At 41.8% G+C, this 10,616-nt stretch overlaps 1 protein-coding gene across 1 annotated transcript in view; it reads right to left on the minus strand.

Annotated features, from left to right (window-relative positions):
• The window catches only part of LOC144692763 (ubiquitin-conjugating enzyme E2 U-like), a 61,180-nt gene extending 51,715 nt beyond the window's left edge, over positions 1-9,465 (minus strand). The window contains exons 1-5 of the mRNA XM_078561843.1: positions 9,366-9,465; positions 7,049-7,197; positions 5,826-5,907; positions 1,224-1,316; positions 660-757 (exon numbers count right to left, since the gene is read on the minus strand). Coding sequence (XP_078417969.1) covers positions 660-757; positions 1,224-1,316; positions 5,826-5,907; positions 7,049-7,114 — 339 coding nt within the window. The 5' untranslated portion in view covers positions 7,115-7,197; positions 9,366-9,465. The remainder of the gene's footprint in view (positions 1-659; positions 758-1,223; positions 1,317-5,825; positions 5,908-7,048; positions 7,198-9,365) is intronic.
• Positions 9,466-10,616: the final 1,151 nt, after the last annotated feature.

Here is a 10,616-nt window from a genome sequence, read left to right on the forward strand (position 1 = left end):
GATATAATTGCTTGGATTTGGGGCCGAGAATTAGTTCCGCTGCTGGAGTGTCGGCTCTCTGGCTCCATCCCGCCTCCGGGCCATTTTTGTGAAGGAGGGATTGGGAGCCGGCAGGGTTACCCACCCATACTGGAACTTTCCAGTTGACCTCCAGGTTCCCGCAGGCAGCACGGGCCAGTTTAGGTGCCTGGAGGTGGGCGTCTCGGTGGCAGGTCAGGGTACCAGCATTCCAGGCAGGCTTAGAAGCTCTCCCTGCCTGTCTGGGTGTGACAGCAGCCACAGGCATCCCTGTAGGCAGGTCTCCCCCTCACCCCATAGTGGTGGCCTTGCTGCGGTATCAATATTTTAATTAACTATTTAAAAATGTTGGAGAAATGGTGTCTCCACGTTGAAGCGCCCTCTCTCTTACTTACCTCCCATTAAAGCCTGCAGTTCCTCTCAGGCTAGAAGACCTCTGATTGGTCCTCCAGCTTTGAGAGCCAGCCCACCATCCTTAATTGGTTTGAGAATCTATCTCAATGCCAATTGAGGGTTGGCGATGTAAAAATCCTATTGAATGACTGTTTTGCCCCACCTCGAGGGAGGGTCTGAGACCTGGAAACAGTCCCAATCCCTGATTCCTATCTCCCCGTCCCACTTTTGTATAAGTGCCCTCCTACCTGAATGGTAAGTAGAATGGTTGTCAAGGAAAAGCCTTCTTCCCATTTCCTTGGATTATCAAGAAAGTCTATACATGGCTTGCCTGTGATTGTGTCCACTGTGAGCAAAGGACAAGCAGGAAAAATAAGTAGATTGAATTGTCAAGTAACTGATGAAATTTTTACAAGAACAAGAACAGGCTATAGGGCAATCAAACCCATCTCTTCTACATACCCATACAATTTACTTATTCGTGGACTCTACCATGTCCATTTAATCTGTTCTGTATAAATACTTCCTGATCAATAATGGAGGCAAAAAACTCCTGAACAGTCAACTACTGTTGCATCACCACAAAAGCTTACTGTTCTCCGCGAGTAATGCTCTATCCTCCTCACAACAACATAGGATCCATTGTGTCCCAGGGAGTATTTGATCATCTCTGCCTTCATCTATCTACCTCTGCAACTTCCAATCCAATTCCCAATACAGATCATCTATCCAGTCATTTTCAGAAAGAGTTGCTGAGATTATGTTGTTCCCAGGTAAGCCCATTCTTTAAGAGAACCTTTGTAGTTACTCACCATTGGGATGAAATGGAATTGTATTGAAAGTGACAGTTGGAGGGATTGCGTTGTAATCTTCTGTATACTTCAGGGAAAGTTGAAGGGAAGCACCTTAATGAAGTAAAAAAAAATGTTTTAGTCAATAAAGAAATTCTGGCACAGAGGAGGAGAGCAGAGGTTTGAAGGACGGGATTGTGGGGCTCTCTCTCTCTATGGGCGGATACTACCTGAACATTACTTGAGTGCCAATCTTTCCCATTCACGTGGGCCCACAGGGTTAATGTAAGGGAACTCAGATGCCATCTTTACCATCATATTCTTGGGGGAACCCTGCCACCTGCCAAAAGCACATCACCCTGTCCAACTTCCTACAGATAGCATTATGAGACAGCCTTTTGGAAAAGCTGAGTTATTTAAAAATCCCAGAGGGAAACTTTAAACAACTGTCATAACCTATATTTTTAAGTGGTATGTTTGAAATGCAACTCTAAATTCAGGAATCAGACCACCAGTTCTCAAGAGGTTTTATATTAAACTAAATGACACATTTTATTAATTTACTTAAGTTAAATACATACACATGGCTACAAATTACTACTATAGTAACTTTTAACAAATTTCTAAACTAATCTCCATTAAGGCAAGAGCAACCCATAGATTTTTAATCAGACACCAGGCAAAGCGTTTTCACTGTACGATTTCAAAATGAGGTTCCTTTCACTTTGGTTCCTGTGGAGTCGGTTGGAGGTTTACAGCTGCTTTGATCCTACATCGCCTCCGTTCTGCACACACGAAAGCTGCTGAGGTTATACATAGCACAGCTCATTGAATGTAAACTCTCATTGTGTCACCAGCCTCTTTGAACCCACCTCTTCTAACAATAAAACTCCTTTCATAGTACCAATTTTATTAGCAATATAAACATATTACTTGGTCTCTGCTCACTAGGTACCAGATTTCACTTGCCTTCTTGAATGCTCTATTCAAAAAATGCAAATACGCTCTACCTCTCTTATATCTCAAAACTAGTACACATCAAAGCATCCAGACTAGCTGGCTTTAATCCAATTAAGACACACCCACAGACTAAGGGCAGAATTTTGCCGTCAGCGAGCAGGAGGCGGGGCCCGCTCACCGACACGTAAAATGATGCAGGATGACGTCGGGTGGAACCCCCAACGTCATCCCGCCCCATTTAAATTTTCAGGAAGGCGGGGGCGGAGAAAAATCAGCTGCAGGCCCGGCAACCTGTCAATGGCCAATTGAGGCCATTGACAGGATCATTTAAACAATTAAAGGACCTGCCCGTCCAACCTTAAGGTTAGCAGGCAGTCCAGGAGCCCCGGCGGCAAATAGCGAAAACATGAAACCTCATCCAGCGGCGGGATGAGGTTTCATGCAGGGTTCTATAAATTTTAATAAAGTTATTATGTAAGTTATGAACATGTCACATGAGGGGGACATGTTAGGGAATTTTTTTTTTTCTATTTTTAATAGTTTTAAAAGTGGAAGTGATCTCCCTGAGGCTGCACTTAGCCTCAGGGAGATGTGCGCTCTTTCGTGCGCATGTGCGAAAAAGCGCACTCTCACTTTTAGGGAATCCCCACGCCCGCACAGGAAGTGCATAGCGCTTCCCGCTGGATGTCACGCTGGGCGGGCCTTAATTGGCCCGCCCACGTAAAATGGCGGTGCAGCCTGCTTCTCCGGCGGGGATCAGCTCCCCGCCCGCCGGAGATTGGGTCGGGCCCGCCCGCCCAACAGGCAGAAAATTCTGCCCCAGACCTCTTTTTTGAAAGAAAAATATTTTCCAATAATATTATATACATTCATAGCTTCATGACAATAGTGATGCAAGGGCACCCTATCAGCATTCCCTTGGTAGGCTATTTAGCTATGGAGGATTCACAGCTGAATCCAGTACTGTTCTCACCCAGCATGCACACTTTCCGGCAGGGGTCACTGGTCAGCAATCAGGAGTCGGAACAATAAAACTATTCCAGCTGAGATCAGCTAACGGCATAAATGGGGATTTTCCAAACTAATCAGTCCCTTTGTCAGCTGAATAATTGGGAAATGTTTAAAATCATTTAAACTTACATAGGGGGAATTAATAGATTTTTGAATACATTTTTTATTCAGTGCATGTAAAAAACAAAGTTTCTTTTCATTTCACATGCATAGAGTAAACATTTTAACAATCTTTCAACAAGGATTACAAAATACAGAATGGAAATCATTGTTGCAACCATTAGACTTGGTTCTGACAATTACTTGAAGAATTTAATTTTTGGTAAAGTTATTTCTGTCAATATTAGTTCAGAACACCTGCAGAGTGCACAACATGGTTTTAATTCTTTTAACTTCTCATTATATCTGACAGTGATTAACTATTCAATCCAAAACAAATCAGGTTCAAGATCTTCCAGTAATTTAATTTTCGTGGTAAGGTATGAGCCATCTTGGGCAAATTGCATCTCCTTTGCTCCTAGTTTGTTAGTGTCACTTGGGTCACGCACTGATCAAAACTGAGAAAATAAACCTGCTCTCAGTCCTCCACGAATACAATTCTGATGTTGCCCTTTGGAGGTATATATGAGAGAGAGAGCGCGAGAGCGAGAACTCCTTCTTAGATTTTACCCTCCCTTGATGCACAAAAGCACCAGGCCTTGAGCGGAGATTAAGATACAATAAGTCACAGGTATAATTCCATATCCCACCCCTTGGAAATGGAGTGTGTAATATTTTTGCCCCCATGGCATCCCAACCTTTTTTTACATTTCTTTTTCTTCTGAAGGTACTGACACATGCAGGCAACGGTACCAATAGGCAATGACTTCCCTTTGATAATTTGCCAACATGTGTGTGTATCTGGGCTGTGAGTGTTAACAGACTATTTGACTTTGGCATGGTTTTAAACCGCAATGATCCTATCCTCCTCATCTGACATCCACGTGTATTTGCCAGTAGTGGTCAGTGGATAGTGTTCAGGAACAGAAACCTGGGGATGTTTTTCCTCAGCTTGGAGACAGTAAGGATCAATGCAGTGCTCTTAATGTCATCTGAATTATGATTACCTGAGGCCTTCTTGTTTGTAGAGATTATCTCCACATTGGACAGGACCTTCAATGAGCAAGCCTTCAGGGGACCCACATTTTGTAAGTTAAACATTGAAACTTTATACTTAATTTTGACAACTAATTTCAACACAAAAATAATTTAATGAACAAATGATAGACTTGTGAGGTGATCCAGCTGTTTCTAACAGTTGGAGCAATTTAAACTACAAAGATCCCAGGTTCAATCTGCGCTGGGTTAGCCGATCTCAGTTGTAAGCCAAGCTACAATTGATTTCACTGGTCTGAGAGTAGAGAGCAGAAAATCAGCATGGATTGCGCTCTTGATCAGTATTGAGCAACATCTGCTTAGGGGGAGATATAGGGGAGAACAAAAGAGAAAAATAGTATGGGTGGGGGAGGGAAGCATAGGGCAAAAAAGATGGAGCCACAGGGGAAGAAAGGGAGAGAGTGTAAGGAAAGAGAGAGAGAGAGAGACAGAGCAAAAGGGAAGAGAGAGAGAGAGATTGAGAGTGAGTAAGGGAAGAGAGAGAGAGTAAGAGAAGACAGAGAGAGAGTAAGAGAAGACAGAGAGAGAGTAAGAGAAGACAGAGAGAGTAAGAGAAGACAGAGAGAGAGTAAGGGAAGACAGAGAGAGAGTAAGGGAAGACAGAGAGAGAGTAAGGGAAGACAGAGAGAGAGTAAGGGAAGACAGAGAGAGAGTAAGGGAAGACAGAGAGAGTAAGGGAAGACAGAGAGAGAGTAAGGGAAGACAGAGAGAGAGAGAGAAAGGGAAGACAGAGAGAGAGAGAAAGGGAAGACAGAGAGATGGAGTAAGGGAAGACAGAGAGAGAGAGAAAGGGAAGACAGAGAGAGAGAGAGAGAAAGGGAAGACAGAAAGAGAGAGTAAGGGAAGAAAGAGAGAGAAAGAGGAGAGAGAGTAAGGGAGAGAGAAAAAGGAGAGAGAGAGAGAGTAAGAGGAGGGAGAGAGAGTAAGGGAAGAGACATCAAGATAATGGAAGAACAGGCTCAGCAAGATGATGCAGGTGATAAGCATTGCTTATGGAGCTATCCTCCATCAAGAAGTCAATGACTTCAGGGCAGGAGGAGGGCAGGGGAAAAACTGGTAGAAAAACAAAGAAAAAAATGGTAAAAAGAATGATCATTTGTGCAGAAAACAATAAAAACCTAAAATTAATAGTTAAATTGTTTCTTTCAGAATGGAATTTCTTTTGCAATTTCAACCCCATCTGTCAGCCATTTAGTCCAAAATGATGCCGAGTAAATTTACCATCTCATTTATCAATTACAAGAAAAAGAAACGGAGGATGTGAAAAGCTCAGATTTATTAGAACTGAAAACTCTGCACAGACAGGAAGAAATGCCGAGTAATTATGAAACAGCAGAAGATCTGAAACAGACGTCCAGGCCTTTTATTGTGGACTTTTCATTTTAAATTAATAATTGACAACATCTGATGTAGAAAACATTACAATTTTTGCTCTCCACTACATATGAATTCTCAGAAATAAATGAAAGATTTTTTGTGGTTTAGTATATCGCTTACCTTCCCAGAGGGAATCTTTCAATCCCTGAACTGTGGCCACCCACTCTAACAGATCCTCTCTGACTGGGCACACGGTAATGCCCTACAGTTGAATAGAAGTATATTGTATTATTAAAGTGCCTGAGTGCCTTCAAAGACGCACATTTAATTGGTTGCCCTCCTTTCAACTGCAGTTTCCACTCAACATCCAGTGACCTGCTTGAATGGTGAGTGAGGACATTTAGGCTCAGTTTACCTTCCATGGAAAAAGAATCTGCCGATACTTTCCTGACTCACCCGAAAAGGTGCTGGAGGGCAGTTGTCACCCACACAACTGTACCTCAGCATGAATCACTGTCTTTAGGAAAACCAGAAAAAGTGTCCTTGTAAGCCTCGAAATTCATGTTTATCAGTTAAATCTAAATTCCTGTTTATCAGAAAAATTTATGCATTAGTACATCTATATTTTAAACATTTTGGGTCCAGTCCATTTCCATAAAACATAGGAAAATGAGTTCTGTGGTTTGTATGGGAGAAAGCATCTGATTGCTCAAATTTCATACATAGAATGCTCACCGACTTACATTTCACTGAGCCAAGCAATTATTTCCATGTTGCATCGAATGGCTCAAGATTTTTTATTTATTTGAATGCAACCAATTCAAAAATATCAACCAGCACAAAACCATACAATTCACTAACCTCATTCATCATCCAACTATGAAAGATTGTATGGGGAAGACAGACTGGGGTGATACAAAGTCAAAGAGAATGTGTATAAGGGGGAATGATCGGTGGGGGGGGAGTCGGTAGTAGTGGCAGTGAAGAGCGAAGGAAAGACCTAAGGAATCAGGAAAGAAAGAATAGGAACAAGATTGCAGACAAACAGAAATACAGAAACATCAATGAAATAAGCCATGAGAGAGAGAAAATAAAAGATAGAGTGGGTACCAAAAATAATTCAAAACTGGAAGTTGAACAAGAACAGTTACTGGGAGAGTAAAATAAAGCTTTTTTGTCCACAAACAATGCTACATGAGATCAAGTTGACAAAATATGGGAACCCAAACAGTAGGAAAATGATAGATGAGATCAGTCAAAAAGGGGTTAAATCATTTTGCTCTGACCCCCAGATTTTGTGTCAATTTTGAGGAAGAAAATAATGCAAAGCAGATTGTGTGAAAGTGCAGCATTTCCTGTCACAGAAGGTCAACTAATACATTAAACTATTCAGACTTACTTACAAAGAGTCTAGCTTCTTGAAGTTGAAGATGTTCTCTTTCCAGTAATAAGTAAGTCTTAGATTGCATGGCCTTGCAGGATAACGACTCATCAAAAAAATAATCTTCTCAATCGCGTCAGTATAAAATAAGGCATGTTATCCTTCCTCCACCTTTGTAGTGTCAAACAAATCAGAAAGCACTGTTTAATATTTTACAATAGTTACATAAACAAATTAAATGTAATTAAAATCGAAAACAAAAACAATATTGCTAGTTGGTTATTATGGGAGAGGAATAGAGAGAAAGGTGATTTTGTATAAAGTGGCAAAATTCCCTTTGAACTTTTGTGCAAACTTGGTTACTTAATATTAGGAAATTATCCTGTTTAATATCTTTGCACTCAGAGCTCTTCTTGTTTCAGTGTGATGATGAACAGGAATCATGCAATCTGAATTGACATACTATTATACTGTGTGATGTGAATCCTCAGTTTATTTTATTTCTTACTTTGAAGGGTATTTTGGAGTAAGATTCCTTTTTTACCATTTTATATTTATCCCCTTTCTCAGCTAACTCCCGCAGGTGACATGGCAAATGCATGGCTTTTCACAGGCCAGTACCCATAAAGCTGACTGCCAATAAGTTTCCAAAACCAAGACATCACTCCTTACTGAGATTTCATTCCTTGCTAACCTGACTTAACACCTTGTGAGCTCTGCTCAACACATCTCGACATGATGGAAAACCGGATAGAGTAGAACTGGCACCACTATCCTTGGCGGGTCTATGGCCTGCTAACATTCAACACCTGAAAGTTCCCTCGAAAATCCCTTTAATCTGGCAGCGAAAAGAAAAAGCTGACATCAGTTCATGATTTAAAAGATTTTTTTTTTGGTTTCTACTTCCCATCTTAGAAGTCTCTATCAATTAAATTCAAAAGCCAGCTTCAACTAGGAGTTCCAAGGTCTTGCATCACACACATAACACAAGCTTATGCCACTAATAACCTAACATCCTGATTGGAAGTTTATATTACAACAGTGATCACATTTCAAAAAATAGTTCATTGGTTATGAGGTGCTTTGGGAAGATTCTGAGCTGGTGAAAGGATGGGAGCAGGGATCACTGAGCTGAGGATTGGTGTAAGGGACATTGTACTGACAGATGATGTGGGGGACACATCCAAGGACAGATGTAGAGACATGGAGCTGAGGGCAGTTGTAGGGGGCACTGAGTGTGGATGAAAGGGGCATTAAGATGAGGGTAGATGAAGGGGGTACTGATGGTAGATGTAGGGTGAATTGAGCAAAGCGCGGTGTATGTACCCTAAGGGTAGGTGTAGGGAGTCATTGAGCTAAGGGTAGGGGCACCAGGGGTAAGAGCAGAAGGCACTGAGGGTAGGTATAGGGGCTAGTGATGGTGGGTATGAAGGGTACAAAGAGTGGATATGGGGTATATAGGGAGTGCAAGGGGTACTGAAGCAGTGCAGGGGTAATGAGGGTCAGATTAAGTGGTATTGAGGGGGTGTAGGAGGTATTGAGAGGAGGGCATATGGGGTTTTGAGGGGCTTGTATGGAGTATGAGGGGATCTAGGGGATATTGAAGAGGGTTTAGGGGTATACAGAAAGGGGTTTGGGGGTATATTGAAGTGGGTTTAGGGGATATATTGAATGGGGTATATTGAAAGGGGGCTTAAGGGGGTATAGTGAAAGGGGGCTTAAGGGGGTATATTGAAAGGGGGATTAAGGGGGTATATTGAAAGGGGGCTTAAGGAGGTACATTGAAAGGGGGCTTAAGGAGGTACATTGAAAGGGGGCTTAAAGGGGGTATATTGAAGGGGTAAATTGAAGGGGGGTTGGGGATATATTGAAGGGACGCTTGGGGAGTATATTGAAGGGGGGTAAGGGATATATTGAAAGGAGGATGAGGGGGTATATTGAAGGTGGTATATTGAAGGTGGGTGAGGGGGTATATTGAAGGGGGTGAGGGGGTATATTGAAGGGGGGTGAGGGGGTATATTGAAGGGGGTGAGGGGGTATATTGAAGGGGGGTGAGGGGGTATATTGAAGGGGGGTGAGGGGGTATATTGAGGGGAAGTTAGCTGGTATATTTAAGGGGGGTTGGGGATTTCTATTCCTAGTTACAGTCCAGCTTGTTCACAATCTTTTGGATCTTAAAACAGATTTATCAACATTTAATGAAACTTTAAGTTCAATATTTTAAAAGATCGGCTTCCTTCAGGAACAAGATAGAAGAGGATTATTTAGAGCGAATGCAAATTTATTTTAAAAAATGAAACGTTAAAATTTAAACACATTAAATATATTTGCAGACATACAGTAATCCTGGGCTGGTCCGCGGGCCAGAAATCGCTGATTTCTAGGGAACTTTCGTCTGAAATTCGACGTCTGGCGACCGGAAGTATTGTCTCGGTTGCTAGATAACGGGTAGATTGTATTTCCGGTAGTAGCAAGGCCCCCCTCTGCTGGTCACACACGGTCACTGCAGGGAAAGTCTGTGGACATCTGGAATTGAACCTAATCCCATCTGACTAACTCCATTTAAACCTTGCTCTGAATTCCTCCAAAAAAAATCATTAACACAACGCAAAATCTCCCACCGAGCTACCAAAACCTGAGGATTTTATATAGTAAACATCATAAGACCATAAAACGTAGGATCAGAAGTAGGCCATTTGGCCCATTGAGTCTGCACCGCCATTCAATGAGATCATGGCTGATCTGATAATCCTCAACTCCACTTTCCTGTCTTTTCCCCATAATCCTTGATTCCTTTACTGATTAAAATCTGTCTATCTCAGCCTTGAATATACTTAACGACCCAGCTTCTACAGCCCTCTGCAGTAAAGAATTCCACGGATTGACTACCCTCAAAACCGTTTAATGTTGTCATCTCTTTCCTTTAAGTTTGGTTACTGCAATCACCATTCAAACTAATAAATCTGAGGTAAGACTGGGGTGGGAAGGACATCTCCCTCCTCCTTGAAGTCAAGAATACATGAAAAAGACACTGAGCTAATATGGTAATCCTTATTTTTAAACAAAAAGCAAGAATCTGGCTAGGAACAGCATGTAGATTATAAAAATATGCACATATGTATGTGTGTATGTGTGTAAAACGTTTATTGGGCTGACAGAACTATGGAAACAAAAAATTACTGCAAATGCTGGAAATTAGATATAAACACAGAAAATGCTGGCAATTCTCAGCAGCTCACACAGCTTCCATGGAGAGAGAAACAGAGTTAGGTTATTGACATTTCATCCGGAAGCATGGAAAAAGTTAGAGATGCACCAAGTTATAAGCAAGTGTGGAGACAGGGAAGTGAGAGAGCAGGACAAAACAGAGGGAAGGTCTGTGATAGGGTGGAAGGAAGGAGAAATGAAATGACAAAAATGCTGTCAATGATGCAGGGCAAAGGGAGTGATAGTGGGACAAGGTAAGAAACCAAAGACGAATGTAGAGAAGCTAAAAATGCCAAAACCTGAATCATTACCAGTACCTGCTGTCTGAAAAAATGGGAGAAGTGATTATGATCTGAAATTGCTGAACTCCGTGTTGATCCTGG

The sequence above is a fragment of the Cetorhinus maximus genome, chromosome 17 (assembly GCF_964194155.1).
Source record: "Cetorhinus maximus chromosome 17, sCetMax3.hap1.1, whole genome shotgun sequence".
In the NCBI taxonomy this organism is placed as follows: Eukaryota; Metazoa; Chordata; class Chondrichthyes; order Lamniformes; family Cetorhinidae; genus Cetorhinus; species Cetorhinus maximus.